Here is a 27,812-nt window from a genome sequence, read left to right as displayed (position 1 = left end):
TATAAGAAGGGTTGAGGTGGTCCTGTGCTCCTAGATCCACAGTGTGTGTGTGTGTGTGTGTGTGTGTGTGTGTGTGTGTGTGTGTGTGTGTGTGTGTGTGTGTGTGTGTGTGTGTGTGTGTGTGTGTGTGTGTGTGTGTGTGTGTGTGTGTGTGTGTGTGTGTGTGTGTGTGTGTGTGTGTGTGTGTGTGTGTGTGTGTGTGTGCGTGCGTGCGTGCGCGCGTGTGTGTGGGAGCGCGCGTGGTTTTGTTTAATTCATTATTTTGACTTAGTGATTAATTTTATACAGTGTTTGTATGCCATCATTCTGTAGAAGGACATACAGACCCTTTCATTATTACTGCAGTTATAAGGACAGTTGCAGAAGCTGAATAATGTAGCCTAGTATGCAATATGTGCATATTTGTTTTTGTTTTTGTGTCAGATAGTATTTGCATGACCGACACATTTTTGAGTTTAGATGATGGGATTGCAGTGAGGAGTGATGCCTGATAACTCCAACATATGTGCTGTGCCTCATTGTTGACCTTTTGTGTTATCATCATTAAAATCAAGGTGAGGGAGCAGCAAACAGGCTGGATCGACTAAAGTAAACATGACCTCACTTTTGGTCCTCAACAACAAAGTGCTGCTGTGCTGTTTGCATTAATTCAATGGTGGATTTTAAACTCAAAAGCTAATATATACAGTGCAGCATACTGCAAACATTCATGCAGTTGTGACAGAAACACACCTCGAGGACTGGAAAATAAGTTGTTAGGATTAGACAAGCACGGCTGACTCAGGTTTTTACTTGTTGTTAAGGAACATTCACCACCATTACTGCAACACATTGAGGACAGGAGCCAGCTTTGGGAAGACATTCAGTTTTTACTGCCACACTCATCTTCGAACTTCTTCTCTTCTTGCCTCTTTGCATTTTTATTTTTGCAAGAAGAAACCAGGTAGTTTTATTAATTGGTGAGAATATTGTCTTACACGTACTGTAGAAACGGAGAATGCTTTCTCTACATACAGGAAACGGAGCTGTTTAGAATTTCATGGTAACATATATATGGAATCCCATCACTGTCAGGAAGATTAAATGCAAGGAATGAAAAAATAAATTTTTTGAAATTGCAGGTTTTAATTTTATATACCAAATCAAACATAATGCGAATTAATAAGTCAAAAAAGACATGACATTTTATCCTAGTGAAATTATTGTATGTACTAAAATTGGAAGTTAATGCAGCTATATTTCCATTTCCGTCTCCCCTTCCAAAGTCAACATATCAGCATTATGAGATGTCATCATCACATTGTCATCCACATGTCTTTGTGTTGACATCACATCACACATGTCTTTGTTCCTGTTGCTGACTTTGACAGTGATATACTGTACTGTGTGCATTTTATTATCACTACCCTTTGCTTGCTGCAGGTCTGAGCACACACACGCACTTGGCTCTGAACTGCAAGTACAATATTGGCTGTGGTTTTTCAAACAATGTATCATGGATGCACTCCTCAGTTTAGGAAAATGCTAGGAAGTATTCCCAAAGTTGTTGGCTTGGTTTTCATCGTACTGGTTATTGGTCCAAGTGGAAATGTAGGGGCTGCAGCCTACTGGTTGTTTCAGACCCGCCCAGCATCTGGCAAACACTCGGCCCTGCAGCAGTTGTTCAGGGACTCGCAGTGCCTCTTACAATCCACTGCTGTTTTGGATTCACAGTGCGACGCTAAGTCAGACCCCATTTAAATCTTCCCATTATCACTTCAGCTTATTATAGTTTTGTTTTATGAATGCAGTATTTGTTGCACATCAGGGTGGTTTCAGCCCCAAAGGTATCTGCTGTGTTGTCTAAACATGAAACTGTAACATGAACAATTACAACCATAGAGTGTGACAACTTTTTGTCTGCTCAGCTGCAGGTTCCAAGTTTCTTATTGGGCAATATGACCCCAGAACACACACTTGCATCAGGCAAATATATGAACAAGATCTCTTCCATCAACAGCCTCTAGTGACTCAATATATCCCTCATATAGCCAACAGAGGATGAGTCAGTGTTTGAAACCATTCCATCCCTTGTTTAAGTTTATCCAGTAGCTCCACACAGGGCTGCAGCTTTGCTGAGCTAACTGAAATGTGTTTGTTTTATTTGCTGTGTTGAGAAATGAAAGATGAGTGTGTGTTCATAACCCTTTTCCTGGCACCAGCATATAATGTCAAAGTGGTGCTAATCTCTGGGTTGCATGAAAACTTACCCTGGTTTAGGTCTGGTAGTTTGGTGTATGTTTCAGAATGAATATGCCTGTATAACATACCCCTACTTAATAGTTGACATGGTTTGCATACATGCATGTGTGCAGCACTTAGACTGGAGTTTTACTTTTCTTGGAGACAGAGTCTCTGGCTAAATGATGTTAGAATGCAGCCCAGTGAAAAGACAAGTGAGTTTACCACTCTTGTTTTCTTGGTTAGTTTATCTTTGCTGACCTCCAATGTTCAGATTATCTGTCAAGGGGGAAAAAAGTCCTTCAATCAAGAGAAAAACAACTCATATAATTGTTTGCCAGCTCACCCAGAATTCAGAACTTTTCCTAGTTCATGTGGAGTTTTTTGGGGGGGAAAAACTTTAAAAACTTTATTTCATTGGACACTGCAAAACACTACAGCTCTACTCTTAACATAGACTGTACATAAAGAGGTACTTCATTTGGAGCCAGTCATAAGAGGAGAAATATGTATCTTTAAAAAAAAGGTATTAACGTGTACTTTGACATTTTAGTTTGGTCCATGTCCCATCTGGAGGGGGGTCCCATCTAGGGGCGTCATAGTCGCAGAATTTAGGTCACATATTGCAAGAAGCACAGCGGTAATTAGGCGTGGGCGATCTGGCCAAAACATAATTTCACGATTTTCTCACCATCTAGGCAATCCCCCTAAAAAACAAGTGAGCAAAAAATAAAAAAAATAAAACAACAAGTGAGTTACTTATGTCAGAAAAAGACAAATAACAATAACATGTATTTAAAAAATACCAGCAGTAGTAGAGGGTACTTTCACTTTCACCTAATGCTTCGTCAAATCGCTCATGTTACCAACTTAACTTGCAAAACATTTGCTACACATGATATTACACACAATTGTCTCTTTTGACTGGTTCACACCTAGCCGGTCTGTCTCTGTATCTCTCCATGCTGCGTGTCGGGTCGGGCAGTGAGAGCTAGACACGCCCCCTGCAGCAGGCAAGCTCCAAGGCACAGACACAGAGCGCTCAGGATTGGAGAAGATTCATCATAGACGAATACGTTAATTTCTTCAATACCATTAGCAGCGCCAATATGATAATACATAATAAAAAATTAATATGTCCAATGGATGTATGTGCAGTTTTCTGTAACAAAAAAAAAGCAACTTCCTGTGTGCGATCTGTACGATTCCTCTGAGTAGCAGATCATATGCCAAATGATGATCGTCCACAGTATAAAATCGTCAGATCGCACACCCCTACGGTAAATAAAGAACATAGTCAGACAGAGACAGTGTTACTATGGAGATAGCCATTCTGTTTGTGAGATGACAACATTATTCTGAGAGATCCAAATATACTCACAGGGACCGGGGTTAGACAAGGGTTTTTTGGGACGCCATGCACTGACCACCTGTTGATCTGAGTAACTAACCTGAAGTCTCCTCAACGTTTAGCTTCTTGGAAAAAACACTTCTGCTTGAAACATCCACGGTCTCTGTCTTCCTGATTCAACTGTCAATATTTCCATTACACTCTGTATGTGTATCTTGAGCCTCACCTACTGATTATTTCTCACTGGATTGTGTTAAAATTTCCACCCAACATCCAAGAAAGCCCAAGGAGAATTTGCAATGGTTGTTGAATGCTTGACGATAATAAAATATATAATTTTTTAAATCTGAACCAACAATCTTTAATTTTAAAACTGATTGTGTGCACTAGGGCTGCACGGTGGTGTAGTGGTTAGGACTTTCGCCTCACAGCAAGAAGGTTCTGGGTTCTGCCCCCCCCCCCCCCCCCCGCGACCCTCAAATGGATAAAGCAGTAGACGATGAATGAATGAATGTCTCCACTAGTTTTCACATTTTTGCAACATGTTAATTTCTGTATAGTATAGATATAGCTCTATGAACACCAAAAGTTATTTGGTCCTTCATTAAAGTTAGTGTGGATTTGGAGCTGAAAAGAAATCACTTTTTAAGATATTTTGTCTGTATATTTTTTCTTAGGTTTATTTCAATTTCCTTGAAACTTTATTTAGATTTTTATTTGCAAATATAAACAAATTTAAAGAGGTTACAGTACTCCATCCTTTATAATTTCTTCGCACTTTTAACTGGCTGTAGTACTACATTTTGTAGATTTGTGCTATGTTGGCTTAAAGCTTTTTTATCTCTGTGTGATACCTTTTGAGCCTATTTTTCATTGGCTTCAGGAATTTTACAAGTTACGGCTTGTACTGGCTCAGTTTGTTGCAGACCAGATGATGTCATATGTGTGTCAGGTCATATGTGGAAGCCTGTTAGACATAGTATAGAATAGAAGAGAAAAGAATAGAAGCCCGTTATACAGAGAGAAAATAAGGAGAAAGCGAGTGAGAGGGGTTTAAATGTGAGAAATCTCACTGGTCGAATTTGAACAGGAGACTTGGTAGTGTGCTCTAATATTTTGGGAGTAAATCTAATTCTCTTACTTGCAGAGAATAGAAGAAGAGAAAATTCGATAACTCTCCATGTTTGTATGTCAAATGTGAAGCTAACCATGGCGGCATCTTGGCTTAGGATAAAAACTCTTTTGTTCTAAACTAAGAGAATATGCCTAGGAACACCTTTTTAGCTCACTAACTAATGTCATGTCTCTTTTGTTTAATCCTTAAAAAACGAAATATACAATCAAGTTGTCGCTCTGTGCGTGGGCCATTTGCTGAACAGTTGCTGGAGTCCTTAACCTCACAGTAACAACACTCCATAGGAATAATAAGCCAATAATAATGAGCCTACCACTTCAGGACTTCAAACCTGTTGCTGTGGTATTGTTACTGTAAGGCAACTGCAGTTTTAAGCAGACCAAAGTCGGCTCCTTCAAGGAGTCGGCTTTCTGAGGGGCCGTTGGAAAGATTCTTTATTCTTTTCTTTTTATTGCTGGAGCACAACAGCTGTAGAGGTCAGTCTCCAACCTGACCTTCCCACATCAGAAATACAGAAATGAATTCATGAAAAAAGTAATTTTCACTTGTTGAGTGATTTGACAATATGTGATATAAAGCTGACTGAATAGGTCCTTTAATATATCTGTCTATATTCAACATTGTGAGTAATGTTGTTAGAAAATGTCTTGGTTATATTTCAACCCAAATTTCCTTACATGGGGATTAATAAATTATTATTTTACCATATCTTATCACTAGAAATCAACTGATAGCATGGTTGATCATAATGGTCAATGTTTAAAACCTCTATCCTCGGCTGCTTTTCATTATTTCAGAAACTGATAGCCTACGGTTTGCAGAGTGGAGATATAAAATCACTGAGGGGACTGGTGTTGAGAATGTAGACTTGCAACATTGCAACACTGATACAACCTTTATCCATCATCCCTGAACTGAAATTGAAGGATTAGATAAGAGGCCTGAAACAGTGAGTTCAAGAGCAGCGTATCAAAACTTACACTAAACTTTGCCATGGTGCCTCACAGACAAAACAGCAAATGTTCCTCATTAAACTCTCACAAATGGTGTGCTCTCATGAGTAGAGCTTTTGTCTTTGTGCAACAAAGACGTGGTTCAGGCAAGTTCCAGCTGGTTGGTGCCTGCGTGTTGAAAGAGTGTGAGAAAGACACACCGCACATAAGTGACTCTGTAACTTTTCTTTACCAAGGTCAGGGGATATTTCTCCAGTACTCTTTGGATGCGTAGTTTGCATTTTCCTCTTACAATTAGCTTTCGTTAGTTGTTTTGAAAATGGCACCTAGCCTATAACTGCTTCCAAAATCTTATTAAACTCAGCCTAAGGGCTGTGCCAGGGTCAAAGGTTGCAGAATGCATCGGCCACTTTTTTTCTCCTCACACTAAGCGTCCACTGAATTCAAAGCTGCCCAACCCTAATCCCCAGCCCTGACTCGCAGTGTTTGTATTCATTTCATTTTTTTGTTGACCTTTACTTCAGGTTTTACTTTTGAAGTTGAGATGGTTACAAGGCAGTGCAGCACGATCTTGGGCAAAAACAACTTGACAGGAAGCATCAGCCGTTTACCTCTCTCCACCGACATGTACCAGCATGATCACACTCTGGCGTCATTTGTATTCCTATATATGGATTTGATTTAAAGCAACAAGTCGTTGCTTGCTTTTGAGGGGTATTTTGGGGAAATTTGTCATCCGTTCCCACCATTTTCCCCTCCTCCTTTCAACTGCCACTCTCCTTCCAAATTTCAGTTTAACGGCAGGTTGAGGATCAGTCGGCTGATCCTCTTTCCTACTTCTAAAGTCCTCTCCCTCCTCCACACATAGACCATCTCTGTCTACCTGTTCTACCTCGTGGTTTTGCATTATAATACAGCAAATCTTCAAAACGCCTGTATTCTGTCCTGACAAAGTGCCCATCTTATGCTCTATCCTCTATTTATTACAATGCTTTCTGAGTGCACGTTAAGTCAATGTTAAATCTTGCTTTTCTGATGAAATTATTTTTTGAACGACATGTAGCAAAAGAAAACATTTGCTCTGTCTGTAACTGTGACTGTGCTACACACACCTGTGTTAGGTCATGTAAAAACCCCATTTGAGTTTTTAATACCTACAGCAGAGTCTCCCAACCACACACGCCCACTCAGGTGATCAGCCTGTTTTATAAAGCATGGAGCTAAACCTAATAAGGCTTCATATCAGATGAGGCGTGGTTGGTTCATCCCGCAGCTCAGCCTGCACAAAGAATTTAAACAGGAAGGATGAGATTTTCCTCACAAAACAAACTTCTGAATCTTTATTACCTAGCCCCCTGCTGTGCAAAGGAGAAAGAAAGACACCAAAGAGTAATTCATGTCAACTGACTTTCTGTTAGTGATCCTGGAAAACCAATCTTACTCTGCCCCCCTGTGGGCAAACACAGTATTGCAAAGTGGCTGGCAACATGGTGCTACCATGGGGAGGTTGCGTAAAAGTTACTGACACAGATGCCAACAATAAAGTTTTGTAATAAAAACTTTGTCTTGTCGAACAACGTCCCGGTAAAGTTATTTTCTATCTCAGCTGCTCCCAGAAAATGAACATGATATGTGCACTACTCCTGCAGAGGCAAATTGGACGTGCTGCACGTGCTGGAGAATTAATAACATTACAGCTGGAGGCTGTCTTTGTGCACTTTGTTAACACCAGCTGTCAGAAGCCCTGATTGTATGTCGCATGACGTGACACTACCTCGCATGTGTTGTTCAGGTGAGGCGGAGAGCGCCGTCTGTCACTCTGCCATTGTGCTTGACTGCTCACTACGCAGAAGAGGATTGTTTGGTTCCAGACTGGGTGTGATTCGTCTGTGAAATCCTCGAGGCGACAGAACTAACTTTGGCAGCGTAAGGAAACCACTCCTCCGCTCCGAGCAGACGCACCTCCTCATGCCTCACACGTGCTCGAGAATCCTCGCTTGCCCTCTAATTGGTCAGTGTGCGCGGCTCGCCGTTCTCCCTCAGGTGTCATACTCGCCGCCCGCTTGTTTTTCCAACTCAACGCAGCATCACAATGAGAAAAACAACATCGCTGCGTTTAAGAACAATTAGAGGTGTCAACATCTAAGAGCACAAACTTCCCTCTCTTTAAATGGCTGAGTCAGCATCTGAGGTTATATTTGTATATTGATCAGGATATTGCTCAGCCCATGATGCTATATGCAACTTTTTGACTCAAACCAAAACAGCAACTTATGTTGCAGCTAAACCTTTAACGTGTTGGGGTCCATGTGCTCGTGTTTGTAATCAGAAGCGTCTATTCCTACTCAAAGACATATCAATCCAAATAGTTGTGAATTGCAGTTGAAAGGTTTAATGAGCAGCTGTTTGGTGAATTCATGATGAAAACATGAGCCTTGTACAGTGAGAAGTGAAACAATAGCTGCTAACATAACATCCTCTCTGTCCCTCTCCCCCCCTCGTCTCCCCCTCTGTGTTTCCTGCCTCTCTTTGCCAGGAGCTATGACCAGATGAGCATTTCCACAGAGTGCAGTTTCCGCACAGAATCGGACTGGGACCCTCATTGCGAGTCCACCTCCATGATCAACTTCGACATGACTCAGCCAAACACCCTTGCTTCACCCTCCAGATTCTTCAAGGTTGGTTTTACTCACATAGATTTTTCATCGTCAGAGTGATTTGCGCTTTTTTACTTTTACTTGTACTTAACTTGAGTATTTGCATTTTGTGCTGCATTATACTTGTACTATTTTGCAGAGGGATATACCTAACAGCTACGGTAAGACTTAACTTTTTTTTTCAGGCTAAGAACTAACATCAGGACATTATAAAAAATGTGATGCACTGATTGAGATTCGACATGACAGAAAATAATTTGAAATAGCTCTACCTCAACCAGCAAAAAACAGTAAAATGCTTCTTACACATTCATGCATCAGCAGGTATAATCTAGTGATGAGATTTTGTGTGCTTCGTACTTTGTACTTTTAGTTTGATTAGTAAATGAGAAAAAACAAATCTGGATTATAATCCAATTAGAAATCCCGGAAATACCCATTGTTCTTACAGTGAGCGACTAACAATAAGTGAAATCAACCATGAATGTATTAACCAAAAAGTGCAAGACTAATGCAAGTACAGAAAAAATTATGCGACGGGCCAAACGGCTTCAAGTGCTCCATTTTAGAATTTTATTTCATTCGATTTTTTCTCTCTCCCTGAAGTCGCCGCTGCTGTGTCTAATATAGTCAGCTGACCAAGGGCATAAGAGCTTTATACCATGGCTCGATGATAAAAGAGAGCTATCAGGTCACAGAGGAAAGAAAGAGTGACAGCGTACAGTAAATGGGTACATTTTACATACCTACATATGGATACAAAATCCAGCTCAGGTGATCACTGTACTCTTTTCCATAAGCTGTCAAACCTGCTCGCCTTGATATTTTTGTTTTATACACATTAAGTTTGTCGCTGACATGAACTCCGTTTGTTTGCATTTCGGCTCGCAGGCTAAAAGACGGCAGTGCCCTGCAGCGTTTGACAGTAATTAGGACAACATCATTATCCCTGTTTCTACCTCCATTATTATCTGCTGCTGATACGAGAGAATGAAGCAGAGCTTTGGCCGACAGATAAGGAAGTGGGCCAACATGCTGCACAAATACGGTGTGATATCTCCACCTACCTGACATTTGACATTGCTATGAGTAAATACAGCCCAGCAGAGAGCTACATGCGCATGTAGTGGCTTTGCCTAGAGGGACGACAAGTAGCCATTCCAGAGTTGAACACACACCGGACACAGGATATTTAATTCATGCTTTCTTTTATGTACTCTTCGCCTCAACACGTTGGATTTGTGAATGAGTCAACAGAGCCAGGAGGTACTGTACAGTGTCACAGCTTTGATCACATGATAATGACGGAACAATGTTCGATCCGAGCGAGGGCTTCCAGTCGGGTTTTTGTGTGTTTCATTCTGTTTAGACACGAACTGGAAAACCCGGCCACACGCCGCCTTCGCCCTCTGTTTGCTCAGTGAAATTACGTGAATGTTTGAGAACGCCCGAGAGTGTGTTGACTGGCTTTTCTAAGAGAAAGAAAACTTCAGCCCTGAAGGAACTCTGGAAATACTCCAGTTTAACTCTTACACCAGTTAAGACAAATACAAATTGGATTGCAAATGTATTTTCTTACTCTTGCTACACCGGGTCGTGGGAACCTTTGACCCATGTCACTGTGCCGTCCCTATCTGAGTGATAGGTTTCATCTAGTGATCTTTACTGAAACAAAGTGAATTCCTCTTTAATAAAAGGCTCAGTAGATAACAGACGTCCTATTGATTTTCTCAGCTTCAGAATTTGAAAGGGTGGGGTTGTCGCCAGCACTCCTATCCACTCCCCACCCTTTCAGTTTCCCTGGACTGAGTGAATTTCTTTGGCTCGTTTGCCATGTGATCTGCGTTTCACAATTTTTTTTTTTTTCTTCCACACTGTTGCTCTGATGCAAATGGCCATGCCCTCAAGTCAGGCACTTTGTTCAGAGCTGGGACGCTTTAACTGTAGTAACTCACAAGCAAGTACTGCTCATAAGAGAGAGCTTTTTTTTTTTATATAGCTCACTTAAGAAAGTAGGACACTGGCTTTTATATTGAACTTTACAAGCACCTTTGTGACTTCCTAGTTTAAGGATCTTTCTTAAGATCATTATGTCTCCTAAAAGACGTCAATTTAAGCTTCTTTAGTCTGCTATTTTTACAATCCTAGGCATTAATCAAACACCAACTCCTAAGGAATGCGACAGGTTAGACTCCTGGAAGTCCAAATGGTATGTAACTGTTTTTTATCTTACAGGGGGATTTTTGCCTCTTGTCTTAACATGTGCCCTTGATGCTGTGACTCATTTTGCCAGGTTTTTCAAGGTGTGTCACGGCGGCATGGTGTCTTTTCCTTTGCGTCAGCTCTTCTTGAACTGATTTAAATCCTGTTAAAAAAGTCTCATGGAAACTAAGATGTGGTTTATATTTGACTGCAGAAGTATTTTGAAGTCACAGCTGCTGTTTCAAACTCTATCCTACTTGTTGGACTGTTTATGCAAAGTTAGTAGCGCTGGTGAGTGACCCTTGAGCTAAGCATCGAAGAAGTTATGCATCTGTGTAGTTAGTCATTAGTGTGTGTTCTTATTTACGCCAGGTTCTCTGGATTTTTAAGATTAGAATATTGAATTTTGCAGAAAAGTAATTTATGGTAAAAATGTGTATATGTGCTTTTTACTGTCATCTTGGGAAAAAACACTAATCTACAAACACAATATTTTGACAGTATAAGCAAGTTCAAAGAAGAAGAAGAAGACATAAAACTTAAGTATTTGAAAAAAACAAAACTGATCATTCAATCATCATTTACATTCTTACATAATTCATCTGTTACAAAAGTTCAGAAAACACTTCCATCAATTTTTTTCATATATACATTTTTTCTAGATCCATCTCTTCCTTACATGTACATCTTTATATTGTTTTTTTTGCAATGGATTTATTTCTGTTTTTACATAAGTTAATGTATACATTTTACAGTTGAATAGGACGGCGCAGGACATTTATTGACTGTGCTTGTTAATTATTGACTGTGAGCTTAAAATGTGTTAATCCTCATTTGTGTGGTAAATTAAATTAGGTATTGTTTGTCCCTTTGGGTCTCGGCTGTGTATCTGGTGAAGAGCATACTTTTAAATTTCATTTACTTTTTTCCTTTGATATGAGAGCCAGAGACAAAATTGTGTGCTGGCTGCTGTCCCCACCAAAACATTTGTCTTTCTGTCTGCTTCTTCTGCTTTCAGAATTCAGAGGAGAAGAGGGGAGTGTTAGATCGCCTCAGCAGCTTCTTCAACCCCAAGAGAAAGAAGAGCATTCGCAGGCAGCAGTCAGACTCCTCCAACGATGCACTTTCCCCAACATCCCCTCTGTCTCCACGTTCACCCCAGTCTGAGGAGGAGGAGGAGGAGGACGGGCTGAAGACTCCGACTCCTTCTCGAAAAGGCAGTGAGCTGACACTTTACGGTGAGGCCAGGACAGGAGCAGAGCGGGGCGACGCCCTCAGCCAGTGCTCCAGTCCCTCAAGCATAGTTTCCCTGTCAACAGATGAGCTCCCATTCGCAGACAGCAGCAGCAGTGGTCGGAGCAGCATGAGGGAGACCTATGTGTGCAGGGTCAGCACAGCCAGCGTTGAGAGGAATTCTGGGAATGTGACTCCCACATCTCTGAACCTTGCTACTACCGCTCATCCAGGCCCGGAATTAGACCTTGTAGAGTCAGTATACAAGGAGCCGCAGGTAAATTCAGACAAAGGCGTCCGGACAAATGCAGAGGTTTCCACTGAGGGCACTACAGTCAGCCCGGCCACGCTGTCGTCATTTAAAATCCCCCTTTCAGCTGAGATTCCAAAGTCACCTAACCTAATTTCTATAAGCTTAGCATCGAAGAAAACCTCTGTGAAAGTTGGAAAGAAGGGGCACAGCACTGCTCTGACAGGGATAAGATTAGGCTCCCAGTCGTCCACCTCACAACTCACCAAGACTCAACAGGAAGATGAAAAGCCCGTAGATGAAGAGAAAGGAAACGCCGAGGCCAAAAGGAGAGCTAGGTTATTCTCTGGGGAAGCTACACATATGGCATGGGGCCCTTCACCTGATAGAGGGGAAATAGCCAGAGGTGATTCGCCTGTCCAACTCCACAAAGCCATATGGATGGAAACACACCTGGGAGAGGAGTGGGAAGGGGAGAAGGAAGGGGATGTAATGGAAGAAGGGGAGGAGGGCTTCAGAGCAGACTCGCCTCCGGTGTTGGCTATACCTGTCACAGTAATTCCTGAGGATGACTCTGCCCCCTCAGAGACTTTGCCGCCCAGTGGCAGCTCGCCAGTAACAGCCATCTCCCTGGTGCTGACGGCAGGGGAGGGCCAAACAAACTTACCGCAGTCGGAGGAACCTGAGACTGGCACCGACTCACAGAAAAGTCCCCCTCGGGAGAAACGCAGATCGAGAGAAAGTCGCGTGACACGCAAGACTGTGAATCTGCCTTCGAAGCACAAGGTTTTTGCCCATAAGGTGTACGTGAGCCCAGAGCCGGGTTTGGAGGGGAGTGGCCCGGCAGGAGAGGAGCACAGCGGGGATTCAACTTCAAAGATTTCAGATCCAACAGAAATCAAACAGTGAGTATCTGTTTATTTTACTCTTCTGCGGTCGTTGTTTAATAGTCCCTTTTGATCCGGGGAAAAGCAGAAAGCAGGGGAGCTAGAGAAAGCCAAGCTGACATGCAACCTGAGATCTGAGTTCCCATGCTCCATTGTACCGGAGGAGAACAATACGGGCTAAACCTGCACTTAGGCACTGAAATATTCATACACAGCCCATCTCATCATCCTAAAAACACTGACTCTGTTCCATGAAACCCTGAAGATTCTGCTCAAAAGCCCTAAAAAGTAATTGTCACTTAAGAAACAATAAAGGTTAGAAGAGTAGATCACCTTCGCTGTGTTTACCTGTGGTGTATATTCACTACCTGAATAAGTTAGTCATTGCAGAACTTGACGAGCAACCGGCGACTACTGCCGGCACACTTGTGTTTGAGTTAAGGATTACGTACGTACATGGCTACATGAAAAAGGCATGGAGCATACACAGACGCAGCTCTCAAAAAGAATAAGCAGTGAGTAATCTGTTGACCATGGGAATGCCCTGTGAATGTTTCGAGTTTCTGTGCCCCTCCAGGCTACAGATGTTCATGCATGCCTGAAACATTCCAGAATACTGGAACTAAGTTATGATTTCAGAAACTACTCCAGGGTAGTAAAGTTTAAACTCCAGAGCTAAAGTTTAAACACAGAATCTTAACTTTTGTTCTGTAACTCTGCCTTCGAGTTTGGTCTGAAATAGAAATACCAATCCGAAGTTTAAACTTCACCAGAGACTTCCACATGTTACAATAAAAACATAAAGAGACAATTGCTGCCAGTTAGATGAGAAGATTGATACCACTTTCATATCTGCATAAGTATGGAACTACAGCCAGCAGTTGGTTAGCATAGCTTAGCATATAAACAGGAACGGGGGAAAACAGCGGACCTGGCTCAGCCCAACGCTTAAAATACTTTTTTGAAAATAATAAAAAATCCACCAACCACCACAGTGGAAACGTTTATAATTAACCTGATATATTTTTGTTTTTTCATCTTACAATAACTACAGTGTAAAAGTGGTTTTGATCTTATGGCAAGAATAATAAAACCCAAACTTGGAGCTTCTTGCTTAGAACAGATTAGTAGTTGCCCTGTATCCAGTTAAATGCAAATCATTCGTTAAGTGTAGCATCATTCTTCTCATCTAACTCTGCCAGAAATCAAAGGAAGTCAGAGTAGCAAAACTACGCCATGAATATACTCCATTGCAAGTAGAAGACCTTACCTTTACTTACTATTTACTGCTGCTTTGTTATGCAGAATAGAAAGCAACTATTATCTACAGCAATCAAATGAATGTAGTTGAGTACTAGTGCAATATTTCTGTCTGAAATAGTACAAGTAAGTGGTATAAAATTGAAATACTTAAAGTACCTATTACTTGTGCTCAAGTGCAGTACTTTATTAAATGTTATTATCTAATTTACACCACTCATTGTTTCTTATTGTGCTTATAAAGTATTTTTTTTAAATTTCTATTAATGCTTAACTTTCTCTGTCTCTCCTCTGACAGACTGCCAAGCCTCCAAAGCAACAACCATGCAGAACTCAAGGAAGCTAACCGTGAGCCATTCACAACAACAGATGAGACGCTCACTGACTCAAATACTCCTGGGCTTCTAGGTGAAGAAAAAGCAGACTCTGAGGCGTCTGACTTTGATGATACCTCTGCACCCTCGGACATGTACAAAGCAAAGTCAAAAGACTTGGGGTCTGGGATAAGAGGCAAAGAGACCAACAAGACTATATCTTCTAAACCAGGGCCTAAAGCAGCGACAGAGAGTCGGCATACCACAGCAAGTGAAGCAAAGACCCCATCCTCAGCAGCTGGAAGCAAGGCCAAAAATGTCACAACGAAGGCAAAGGGCTCCACAGAGGGCACAAAAGTGGGAGCTTCCGGTGATATTCCACAACAGAGGGAACAACGTAGTGAGAAAACTGTTTCTGTGTTACCAACATTAAAAGACCAAAGCACCAGCGCTTCCTCAAGTGCAGAGAGTTCAAAGTCTAAAATTCCCAAAAGGACAACATCAGATGTTGATGTGAAATCCCCAGGGACACCAGATAAAAAATCAGTGTCTGATGCCTCAGACAAACTGCAAAAGCATCCTAGAACCAAAGAAAATTCTAAATCTGCTGTCAGCACATCCAAAGTTGGCAGGAAACCAAGTTTTGAGGAAGCTAAGGGAGGGAAATCAGAGACACGAGACATTTCGCCTACAAAAACCCCACACAAGACAGGAACAAAGCTTATTAAAGAAAAGTCAAATGAGGATGTTGGCTCTAATAACCTGGTAAATGGCAAGGAGAAAGATTACAAGGAGGGAAGTGTTAAAACGGAACACACACTTGAAAGGAAAAGTCTGAATATTGAAAAACTGCCACAGAACCATCTGGAGAATAATGCCTCCTTGTCATCAAAGAGTCGGTTGCCCATTTCATCTCCAACAAGAAAGAATAATGATGATATAACACAAACCGGTGGCACCAGCCACAAAAAAATTCCATCTGATCTGACAGACTCTGACAGACCAAACAAGAGCTCGGACGGGCAAGAAGTACCTTTCCGAGAGAGACCTGGAGGTGAAAGACCTTTGCATGTACCTGGAAGTCCCACAAAAGGTAAGACACAGTCACACCGACATTGTCATATAACTAAGTTCTTTGAGTTATTTTTTGACAGTGAATGAAAGACCAACTTTTTAGAAACACTTTTTGAAATGTGTCCATGTTTTGAGGGAATAGTTTTGTTTTTTGACTTCTCGCCAAAAAGTAGATGAGAAGATTACCACCACTTTCTTGACTGTATGATTGACATGCATCTAGCTTGGCTCTGTCCACACATAACAAAATACACCTACCACCCCCTCTAAAGCTCACTGATTAACACCGTATTATGTTGTTTGGTTAATCAATGCAAAAACCATTCCTGGCCAAATTGCTGAACTATTCCTTGAAGGCGTCTTCATCTTTTTAGATTTTTGTTTCATTAAAACTGTGTATTTGTTTCCAACAGGAGGCATTTTGTCAACAACACCATCTAAACACCAGTCTAACAGAAGCATTAGCCATGAAGAGAGAGACACTCCCACCTCGTGTGTCTCTCCACCTCCCACAGAGCCAGATGAAACCTTAAGGCGTTCCAAATACAACAAGAACATCAACCAACGTCAGAAGAGTCCAGTAAAGGATTCAGCTGATCCCTTAGTATCTGTGAGCAAACTACCTACATTGGGTCAGAGAAGCTCCAACAAAATAAACGTCAAGAAACCTCAACATTCTGAGAATTCTGCAAGCACTTCTACGTCAAAGCAGGACTCTGATATGAACGCTCAACCAGAGGAAGCTGTCAAACCATCTGACAGAATTGTAGCAGATGGAGCGAAGGACGGAGCCAGTGATGACAGATCCAAAGTCAAGACTGTGTCTACAGAGGAAGAGGAAGACATTATAAAACCAACAGACAAACAGTCCAGCACCAGTGCTTTCAGGCTGGAAGGAAAAGAGATGAGCGAATCAGAGAGCACAACCAGTCCTGCAACTAGAGAGATTTCAGAAATCCAGCCAATACAAAACAATGATGCGATTATCACAGCAAACGCTCAGGAAGAAGTTACACTAGAGGCAGACCCAGCATCTAAGTTATTGCCAAGCAGTGGGGTCGTTAAAAACATTCCCGCTCATTCACCAGTCGCTGATGTAAACAATGCTGAGGCACATAGTCGCGGAATACAGCAGGAAGCTCAACAGCAAGTTAAAGTGGAGTATTCACCAGAAAATGAATCTTGCGTACAAAGTGACAACAATGCGCAGGGACAGCAAACACCGCTATTAGTAGGAGACGTTTTAGAGACAACCCATGTAATAAGTAACATAAAACCAGATTTAATTCAGGAGAATGAGCCAAAGCCTGCAGTGGTGGCTCAGGACACAATACCAGCGCATGAGGATGTAACTGATATGTCAGCCAAACCTGTTGTTGGTGACAGCATACACTGTGACATAATGACCCACTCTGATGAGGATGGTGTTTTGCCCGATAATGTTTCCGTTGAAGCAACAACTGAGCCCCACACTGCTAAAGAAGAGGATACCACAAAAAGTCTTCCTGCTACATTGGCCTTGAAAGACCAAAATAATGGGCCAAAAGATGCACTTTCGGCTGTTTTAGTTGATGCTAGCCTGGCCAATACGGAGCAGCGAAAGGAAAATGAGTTATTAAAGGATCAAACCACAAATATAATTTTTGAAAATGATAGGTTGCCCTCTACAATAGGCAGGGAGTCAGGGAAAAATGTTGAGGTGGAAGAGATACATAAAGAGGAGGTTGGCAGGAAACCACCAAAGGCTTTGCACATTCAAACAGAGGCTGTGACTGTTTGTGAATTACCCAAGAATGTTGAAAATAAGCCGGACAAAGAGCCTCTTTTACTGGCAGAACAATTTGAAAGACAGCAGAAAGACTCAAAACCAAATGAGCAGTTGAATGGCGCAGCAGTGGAAAGCGCTAACTCACAGAGCAGTTGCAAAGAGGAGCTCGAGGGCATAACCATCGAGGATAAGGCAGAGAAAAACTTTACAAAACCAGGGAAGCCATATCATCCATCAACAGAGCAGAAATGTGTACAGCCTGACTCAAAGGAGGGACCACAGACGGTAGCTACAGATGCCCTGGAAGAGAAGAGGACAGAGGCAGAGCAAGCAAGAAGTGTTCCTAATGAAGCTACATCCAGAGTGGTTGACACAAAACATGAATGTGAGATCCTGATAAAAGAAAACGCGAGTGGCAGCGAGGAAACCCAGCCAAATGAGCAGCAAACGATGGCATCAACAATGAAAAGTGAACAGGAGCCCAAACTGCTTCTCACCAGAGATGAGGTCAAGGACGACATCACAAAAGAAGAGGAGAAACATGCAAATGATGTAATGGAAATCCAAACATCAGGAATGAAAGCCATTGGAACTAAAATGTCGGAAGATGCAGGTAATGAAATACCAAATGAAACTTCAAATGAGACTGCTGAAGCTGACGCTAACAATCAAGCAGACAAGAAAGCCTTAATTGCCAGAGACTTAGATGAAGATATTAAAACAACAGAGGAAAATGCGAATAGCTCAACAGAATCCAAATGTCCAACTGCTAACGTAGAACAGAAACCGGAAGCACAAAAAGCTCCAGAAATAAAAACTGAAATGGTTGCAACTCATGAACCGTCAACAGCAAACACTGATGCTCAAAGTGGCAAAAACACTGAAGAAAAGACTGAAACAATGAATTCATCAGTAAAGAGTTTGGTAAATGACACTGCAATTGTGACAAGTGACACTAAAGTTAGCATTCAACAAGACCTGGCGTCCGGAAACAAGGACATTTCAAAACCAGATAAAAACAAATCAACAGAGTCCAAAGGTCCAAACTATGTGTTAGATCAGGAGAGCCACGACACTCAAGAACCCAAATCTGTAAGCACCAGTGCTGAAGATACCAAGAAAAAGACCGAAATAATGGATTCCTCTTTAAAGAGTTTGGTGAATGAAAATGAAGTTGAGACTGCTTACTTAGACGTTTGCAACCCAAAGGACCGAATGTCTGTGATTGGTAGAGACCAAATTAAGGACATGGAAAAGGAAGAGAAAATAAAAACATCAGAACCTGAACATCCAAATTCTAACCTAAAACTGGAACCAGAAACCATAAAAACAAAGGTGTTGGAGAAGATCAGTGAGAACCAAAATATAAAAATTTATACAACTCAAGAAATTGACTCCATAAGCACTGGTGCTATAGATACCAAAGACAATACTGAATCTGTAAAGAGTTTGACTGCTAATAGCAAAGAAGCAAAGACTGTAACAAAGGAATCTGTAGAGATAACAGAAGATGCCAAATTACCTGCAAACTCAAGTCTTTCCACAGTAGCTAGTAAGAGTGATGAGATAAAGAAACAGAAAACCATCACCAAAGAATGTGTTCAAGATCAGGATGAAGTGACGAAGCAAGAGGCTGAGCAGAAAATCATTTCAAAGATAGATGTCAAGCAAGCATCAGAACTTATTTTTGTGAAAGATGCGTCCACCAAGAAAGTTGGTGGAGAACAAATGGACAAGTCCAGTGTTATGTTAAATAAAATTCCTATTAGTAAAGATGCTCAGAAGAATAATGAAGGTAAAAAAGAAAATATATCAAAACATGAATTCCAGTCTTTAAGAGAGGAGAACATCCTGAACCTCACTGATCCACAAAAACCTGCAAAGCCAAAGCCCAATGGCAGTTTGTTTCCTCCTGCCACAGCAAAGCCGTCCACCTCCTCTCAAAGTCCTCAGCTGAGGAAGGAATCTCCATCTAGCTGGTTGGACGTGGAACATCGTCAGAAACAGAAGAAGGAACACAAGAGAAGACTAAATGCGTCCGCCAGTGAAGATGAATCGGTGGAGCCTGATGACTTTGATGATTTTATCAGCAGCATAAAGAGGGGTGGAATTCCTTTCTCAGTACCTACAAGGAGGAACATCCGTAAAAAGTCCCCATCTCCACCTTTTGCTATGCCCGCCATCAAGGAGGACCGTTTTGAGAGAACATTTGATCCTGCAGAATTCCAGTTTGGCTTAAGGAAAAATGGCAAAATCTTTAAGGATCCTTCACCAGCTATGGCGATGAAGCAGAACGCAGCCAATAGGGAAGGACGGACCCAGGAAAAACGCGCACAAGACAATGCCCTGCCCACATCTAGGGACAAAAATAAATCACTTGATGAGGTGGAAGGAAAAGAAGGAGTCAAAGAGGCGACCAAAGCTGAAGCAAGAAAAGAAGAAGGACAAGGCAATGGAGAGGAGCCTGGGAAGTTAACGTCAAGACTTGAAAGGATGTCCATCCTCTCTAGCTTAAGGAGTTACTCAAGGAAGACCAAAGAGGAAACAAACTCTGCCTCAAACAGCTCATTTTCATCGAGCCAACAAAGAGACATGCCTGCTCTTGGAAAGCAGGGTGCTGCTGATTCACTTCTGCCTGGTGCTGGAGCAGATAAGGAGGGCGTGAAGAATATGGATCAAGGCCCACTAGTGGGTGGTGGTAAAGGTACAATTAGTGAGTCAGCACTTAGCCCTTCCTCTCCTCCTCCTCTGCCACAGTTCGCAGAGATAAAGCTGCCTGATCATTTAGATAAATACCTGAAGAAGAACAAAACAGAATCTGAGGCCTCCAAGGGCTCCACACAAATGACTAAAACTGAACTGAATCCTGAGGGGAGCGCTGTTATGGACCAGGCCTTGATATCAGGAGTACCCACTGTGGATGTGGGCCTGAAGGGCCCTGCTGCTCCGCCTCCAACCACCAACTACAGCCAGCAGAATTCCCAAAGAAGACTTTCGACTACTAAGAAAAAGGCAAGTATTTGAATATTTTAAATGAAGAGCTCTGTAGAAATTATGGAGAAATAATAGCCCAAAGCCAAAATGGGTTTTGACTTGCTGGGCTGATACTGTATTTCCTGGTTTCCGTGGTGATATGTGCCCTAGTTTCATATCCTGTTCTTTTGTTTTGCCAAGAAAGTTGCAGCTAAGTGATGAATCATTTGCATGTGAGGACACGAGAAAGGCACATGTCCTCAATTTTGAATCCTGCACAGGAAATCTTTGCCCAGATCAGCTCATCTGAAGCTCTGCTGTCACATCATGATACGATATTTGCATCAACATGCAAATAGAGCAGAGCTATGCAAAAATAAGTTTGTTTAGATGAACACAATGTACAATACCTGCTACACATAAAGGGTTTATTTCTCTGAGTTGTGCAGTCTGGTGTAGAGGATTTGTTTCCTGTACCAGAATTATTTTTTTGAATTACATTAAATTTTAAATTAAATAAATTTCTTCTGATCAAAATGTATATTTTACCTTGGTAATAACCACAGAGGGGTTGTTGTACTCCAGTGGAAATTAGTTTATATTTGATTATTGGGGGAAAAAAAGTTTTTAGCCATATCAACTGAACTACTGTGTTTTGCCTTACAGAGCATGAAAACGAGCAGAGTGGTCTAAACATTTAGCTAATAGTAATGGAAAGGTGTTTGAAATATTTAGTACAGTAAATCGTCAATGGTTGAAATTGTCATTGATGTATTCAAATTCCTAATTGAAGTGTTGCATCTCCTCACAGACACCTGTAGTGAGAGGGGTCCACAAAAGGCCCGGAAAGGTAAGATTCAATGTTGTTTGCACACATTTTTGATTTACATTCTTGCATGTAATAAACACATGCACATCGCTCATCGCTGCAATGACACGTCTATTTCCTGATCCAGATTGTCATTCACGAACAAGCTCAGTTTGGAGGGGAAGCGTTGGAGTTCTGCCGCGATGTAGAGGATGCCACCATGATGACGCTGTCCCCCGTCATCTCAGTCAGAGTCATCAGAGGATGGTAAGGGCCTTCTTGCCAGTTAAAGACATTTATTTTATGTTCTTAACTGTGTAAGTGTCACTTATATGCCATAATTGAAATAACTATTCAGGTAACTGAACTTTTACCAGCCAGTCTGCCTGTACTTCTTATACAGTAATCAGAATAGTCAGAGTTTCCTGATCCTTTCACCTCTAAAAATGCCTGTTTTTTGTCAAATCCAATGTTTCCTCTATGTTCTCATAAGCATGTACAGTATCTTCTGGAGCCTCCGTGACAGCGACGTAGCTATTAAATTGTCTCCTCAACTATAAACACATTAACATTAATGGGAACATTTTCTCTCTTCATCTCCCTTTAGCTGGCTTATCTATGAAAAACCTGGCTTCCAGGGGCGTTTAATCGCACTTGAGGAGGGTCCCACAGAGCACATAGTGAATGTGTGGGCAGATGAGGGAACTCCAACAACACTGGACCAGAATGGTCAGCCTGTTCCAACCACACCCATGGTCATAGGTTCTCTCCGATTGGCAGTTAAAGTAAGTCACCTATAGTTCACTTGTCAGTTTGTCATACTGCATCCATATTGTTCTTGTTTGTTCTAAAAAGGTGGTTCATCACCTCATGTGTGAATTTGGAAGTATCAACACTTCTTTGGTACCAACCAAAAAATTGAATGTGGCACCATCTATTACCAAAACATGGCACTGGATGCTTGCTCAGTTCCATGCTTTTTTAATTCTCCTTTTGATTAGACGGAGTCAATTGTGCCAGTTTTACATAGTATTTTATATGGGTGGAGTTCTTGTATTTAGATGTAACATTAGAAATGTTTTTGTCTTCAATCATAACCTTTGTATATACTTCAAAAAGTAAGTATAGGAAAAATTAAAGCTCACTATGCAAACTTCGGTAAAGCACTGTTACTGAAATTTCTAATGCCCAGCCTTATTTGTAAAGATGTTTGTTTGTTGTTTATTTAAAGTTAAAAACTTGAAATTCTCTCAAAATTAAATGTTTAAATTTGTGTTGTACAGGACTATAGCATGCCCCGGATTGACCTGTTTTCAGAGGTTAATGGGATGGGGAGGATGTCATCTTACTGTGACGACACTGTGGAGATCGCCTCCTACGGGATCCCACAGACCACTGGCTCCATTAAGGTCCATTCTGGAGTGTAAGTTCAGTACTTTGCCATGTCACCCATTTAAAGGAACAGGGATCGTGTGTAAAAAAGGCATTCTTCATCATTCATTTTCATTTCGTTGCTGGTGGCAATTCTGCAGCTAACTAGTAGAGGTCACTTGAGATGTAAACTTTTTGGAGATTGCAGCATCTGTTTTCTGTCTCTGGGGGAATGCAAGCTTTAGGGTAGGGCATGTGCTCATAATACATCACATGTGCTTTTACACACGTGAAAGTTCAGTCTTTTTTGTCCATTCACTGTGTAATAGGATGAAACAGTTTTGTCCCTCAAAATTACTGTGAAAGGAAAAGATCACTAAAAGGTTTTTACACTCTGTATGTTTCCCCGCTCACCTTTACTCTCCTTTTTTTTTTCCCCCTCTCTCCCCCACGCTGTCTCTGTGTATTTTTAGCTGGTTGGTGTATGCTGATCCAGGCTTTGGAGGTTTTATAGGCGTGCTGGAGGTGGGCGAGTACCCCTGCCCAGAGAGCTGGGGTTTCTCTGAGCCCTTCATCGGCTCGCTCAGGCCCCTCCGAATGGTACAGTACATGAAGTATAGAATGTTGTAGCACACTGTCACTTGTCTTTTTGTCTTTGACAAATGATGTGGGCCTCTGCATTTCAGGGAGCAATAAAGGTGGAGCATCCGCATGAAGTCAAGGTTTGTTGCGCATTAAATCACAACTTCTGTATTTATCAACATGCGATGTGAATAGTAACTACAGTCGGCTTCTCCTCTTTCTCTCTTTTTCTCATAGCCCAAACTAGTAGCCAAGCCTACAACATAAGTAACATTTTAATGTGGCCTTGTCCTTTTTAGGAGCACCCTCTGTGTCAGTGTTTGACCGATCAGACATTTTCAACACTGCAAACTAGAGCCCGGCCGATATATCGGCCAACCGATATGAGCCTTTTACAGATATATCGGGATCAGCGCTATCAGCTTACCTATGTGAAATCTTTTATTTCACAGAATAAACAATGAAGAAAAAAAAAGCATTTATGTTTACATTTTATGGGGAAAAAATAATTCAGGTTGTACATATTTGGTTGTAATTTAGTTTTGTCTGTATTTTTAGTTATTTATGATAAAGGTCATGGCTAAACTAAAATATCAAGCCTCAATTATATTTTTTTGTCACAAAGGATTGATAATGACATCTTAGGAATCATTGACAGATAATGAAAAAAGAAAAGCAATTGGCCAGAAACAAGTGCAGGAGAATTAACTCATGTCAACATGTAGAGGGGCTCTGTGAATACTATAGCGGAGAGACTCATCTTCTTCCTCTCCATCCCTCATCCAGGCCTTAGTGTTTGAGAAGCCCAACTTTGAAGGAGAGTGCATACAGGTGGACAGTGATGTGTACAACTTGCAAGAACAGGAAGAGGAGGAAACAGAAAAACGTGACGAGAACAAGAAGACTTTGCCTACAGTCGGCTCTTTAAAGATACTCCGTGGTCTGTGAGTATCTGTCTGAGTTAATATGAAATCCAGCGTGTTTCTTTATTAGGGCTTATTGTATAATTAATGATTAATATTGGATAATATTTCCTTGTTCTGTGCTCGTAGCTGGGTGGGCTATCTAGAGGCAGACTTTGAGGGCCAGCAGTACATTCTGGAGGAGGGGGAGTATCCTCACTGCAGTGACTGGGGAGGATCTGAGGATGGGCTCCTGTCCCTCCGGCCTGTGTGCACAGTGAGTATCAACTTAAATATCGAACGGCAAGATCTCAGTTTAGTCTTATTTCTTATCTTATATATTTGGCACTACACAAAGATTTGCGTTTCTCCTTTCATAGTTCACTCATCATTTACTGTAAACGGTGCCCAACCTTCTTCTTGTGTCCTCAGAGTTTTTTTTCCCCTGGACAGTGAGGCACTGAAAATCAGAGAACTGCCTTTTAACTTACTAATGTTTTTGTTGTTTGACTTTCTTCCCCAAGGATTTCCTATCTCCACATGTTAAACTGTTCAGCGAGCAGAACTTTGATCAGCTGGGGCTCAACGCGGACTTGATGGGTCCCATCCTCAACATGGAGGATATCAGCCACGGTGTCAGGTCCCAGTCCGTTGACGTCATGGGTGGAGTGTAAGTCAAAAAAAAGAGAAAGGAAAAACAATAACAAGGTTTACATTCACAAGGAAGGGAGTGTCCTGGTAGCCAGGTGCTTGCAATGCATGCCACAAAACAGCAACGTCCGTGGTTTCCAGATAGGGATCTTTGTTGCCTGCCTGTCACACCCATTCTTTCTGTCGCATGCATCCTGACTTCCTTTTTACTGTCAGATGAAGGCAAAACACCAGACAACAGTAAATAAATAATCCAAGAAACCTTTTGACTTTTTTTGTGCACACCCTCGGAGTTTGTGGAATTGTGCTTCTCACCTCACAGACATGACTAAGTGTTTTTTTGACTAAGGGTGAAAAATATCTTCTCTCAAAGGCAAGGATTTACACTGATGACATACAATAAGTGAATTTCTAATTACTATTAAAGATATTCTATTAAAAGCTTCTTTCAGAGGTTTCAGCAAAGAGAACCAGGCCTTGATTCAAGTACAGAACATACTGTCAGAGACGTTTTAAGAGAACGACAAACCTCTGAAAGAATCCTGCGAAGAAATGTCAATAGTACCAAAGATGCCGATTGTATGATACATATCTCAGTCCTCCCTCCAGCAAGCCAACCATCTGCTATATTAAGCAGCTTGTTCAGCGGCTGAACAAGAAACATGTCCAACCAACTGTGTTGTTGCAACGACACAAGCGGAACCTTGTACTTGCGTAGTAGATGAATTGTATATCTTGGGGCAAAGGGGAAACACATTTTCTTTAGCCAACAATTAATCAGCCACATGCAAGTTTGAGCTTGAACATCCGTCGTACCTTTTATGTACCATTCTGTTTGCTTCTCCTCTGCCTCGCCTGCTGAATTGTTTTACAACCTTTTAAAGGCATGAACTTCCTCTTCTTGTAAAGATTCACAGTTCAAGTCAGTGATTTAATCAGAGAACCAATCAGATCGGTTTGGTCTGCTGGTTGATGGTTTGCCGTGATTGTGAAGTGACAGTATTATGTTTTTTTTTGTCTCTAATCAAAGAGTTATCATCTTAGCATGTTGTGTTTGGTGTTGCTGGCAGATGGGTGGCGTTTGAAAAGCCTGGATTCAGCGGCGAGCTTTACGTGCTGGAGAAAGGCCTGTACGCAAACCCAGAGGACTGGGGAGCCCAGAACTTCAAGATCTCCTCCATACAGCCAGTCTTCCACGTGAGAAATGATCTGTAGTAAAGCTGCTGATTGGTCGACTGAAAATTCTTCTGCAAATATTTCATATAATTAGTTAATCATCATGAATAAGTCATTTTAGAATTTTTACCATTAGTGGGACAAAACAAGACATTATGGACTAAGCATTTAATTGAGAGAGATTCATCAATAATGAAAACAGTAGTTATATATTTGCATCGTCTGTTGGATGAGTTAAAAACAGGATTCTGGGTTTTACATAAGGGATATTTTACTGTGATGTTACTTTAAGTAAGTGTAATGTTTAGTGATTAGTTCAAGCTTTAGAATTGACGTTAGCAACAGCTAGCAGCCCTTTCAGTGCAAAAACTATGTTCCTAATGTTTTCATCCCCTCTGTTGGATAGGAAATGCTGATGGGATCTACAAAATTCAAGGTATCGTCCATCCATTTGAGGTTTTATGTAAAACGGATTAAATCACTCCTTTAAAACCGCCCTGGTTGTGTGTGTGTGTTGGCTGGGCCACTCAAGTTGTTTGGATGCACTGTATGTTACAGGTGCAGCTGTACTCTGAGCCAGGCTTCCAGGGGAGGCTGGTGGTTCTGGAGGAGAGCACAGCAGCTCTGGATGACGACTTCATGCCCCGGTCCTGTAAGGTGCTGGCTGGCAGGTAGGCACAAAACACTGACTGGGACTGCCAGTGGCTTCCTGTGTGTAAATGTGTTTGTCAAAGTTAATTAATGTTTAACTTTCACATTTATCTTTGAGTTGTGGACATTTTATAGGCCTCTTGTGAACAAGCCTTTTTAATTCAATTCAATTCAATTTTATTTGTATAGCGCCATATCACAACATACATTGTCTCAAGGCACTTTACATAGTGAGGTCAATATTACAATATTACAGGGAAAACCCAACAAATCCCACAATGAGCAAAGCACTTGGCGACGGTGGAGAGAAAAAACTCCCTTTTAACAGGAAGAAATCTCTGACAGAACCAGACTCAGTTGTGGGCGGTCATCTGTCTCGACCGGTTGGGTTGAGGAGAGAGAGGAGGAAGAGAGGAGAGGTGGGCAGAAAGAGGGTGGGAGGAGAGACAGTAGGAGAGAAGAGAGAGAGAGGACAGTTGTACAACCGCCGCTGTAATCTCTACCAGACTGATACTTATAATTAAAAAATACAATTATGTTGTTGTCATTATTAGTGATGATATTAATATTAATATTAATAATAGCAATAATAATAATGACGGGTTTGGGTCCTGCAGCTCTGGGGTCAGAGATACACTAGGAGAGATAGAAAACACAAACAGGGTTAGTGACATGTACTGTAAACATATCGGGGGATGGGGGGGTAGTATAACAGTTGCTTTAATTTCTACCAATTTCTTTTTAGAACCACAGTGTATGGTAAAAAATGTGTTATGAAAAGTAATTTGACATATACATACCATGTCTTTGGCAAAGGAACATTCTTCACAATAATAATGTGTGTGTCTTTGTGTCAGTTGGGTGGCCTATGAAGGAGCCCAGTTCACAGAGACCATGTATGTGCTGGAGGAGGGAGAATACCCCAACACTGTGGCCATGGGCTTCCTGTCCTCAGAGTCTACCCTCCGCTCCATACACACCACTGGACATGTGAGTACGGTGTATGAGTGTCTATAGAAAAGAAAATGTATATTTGGGTATGAGAATATCAGGGATTCAAACTCTCTCTCCTCTCGCTCTCTAGGAGCTGTCTCTGCCCTCCATCACCCTGTTCAGTAAGGTTGGCCGTCGGGGTCGCAGGGTGATGCTGACCAATGGAGTTGTGAATCTGCTGCAGGCAGGCCTGGACACACACATACGTTCCCTGGTGGTGGAGGGAGGAATGTATGTCACCATTTTCAAATTTCCACAAATATATATTTGGTATATTTAAAGGTGCCATATCTAAGTGTTTGCTCTCACTACATTGCCATTGCATGAACAGGTGTTTACTTCAGCCATTGATATTGTTAAGAAGACAAGAGGACAAAATTCTTCCAAACAAATTTAGCTAC

General features: G+C 41.5%; 1 protein-coding gene across 3 annotated transcripts in view; it reads left to right on the top strand.

Annotated features, from left to right (window-relative positions):
* The window catches only part of crybg1a (crystallin beta-gamma domain containing 1a), a 46,094-nt gene that overhangs the window by 14,630 nt on the left and 3,652 nt on the right, over positions 1-27,812 (top strand). Inside the window, exons 2-19 of one of the 3 annotated variants that reach the window (XM_035609437.2) lie at positions 8,196-8,337; positions 11,537-12,906; positions 14,447-15,555; positions 15,950-20,316; positions 21,089-21,127; positions 21,234-21,352; positions 21,693-21,870; positions 22,369-22,508; positions 22,930-23,056; positions 23,143-23,178; positions 23,825-23,982; positions 24,091-24,217; positions 24,465-24,610; positions 25,662-25,788; positions 26,174-26,203; positions 26,326-26,438; positions 27,276-27,408; positions 27,503-27,642. In XM_035609437.2, coding sequence (XP_035465330.2) covers positions 8,196-8,337; positions 11,537-12,906; positions 14,447-15,555; positions 15,950-20,316; positions 21,089-21,127; positions 21,234-21,352; positions 21,693-21,870; positions 22,369-22,508; positions 22,930-23,056; positions 23,143-23,178; positions 23,825-23,982; positions 24,091-24,217; positions 24,465-24,610; positions 25,662-25,788; positions 26,174-26,203; positions 26,326-26,438; positions 27,276-27,408; positions 27,503-27,642 — 8,601 coding nt within the window. Of the gene's footprint in view, positions 1-8,195; positions 8,338-9,429; positions 9,583-10,310; positions 10,526-11,536; positions 12,907-14,446; positions 15,556-15,949; positions 20,317-21,088; positions 21,128-21,233; positions 21,353-21,692; positions 21,871-22,368; positions 22,509-22,929; positions 23,057-23,142; positions 23,179-23,824; positions 23,983-24,090; positions 24,218-24,464; positions 24,611-25,661; positions 25,789-26,173; positions 26,204-26,325; positions 26,439-27,275; positions 27,409-27,502; positions 27,643-27,812 lie in introns of those variants that run through there. The other 2 variants (XM_035609439.2, XM_035609438.2) reach the window with 2 other exon arrangements.

This window comes from Scophthalmus maximus, chromosome 15 (assembly GCF_022379125.1).
Source record: "Scophthalmus maximus strain ysfricsl-2021 chromosome 15, ASM2237912v1, whole genome shotgun sequence".
Lineage (NCBI taxonomy): Eukaryota > Metazoa > Chordata > Actinopteri > Pleuronectiformes > Scophthalmidae > Scophthalmus > Scophthalmus maximus.
Note: the sequence above shows the minus strand (reverse complement) of the source record. Positions and strands in the feature narration are given on the sequence as shown.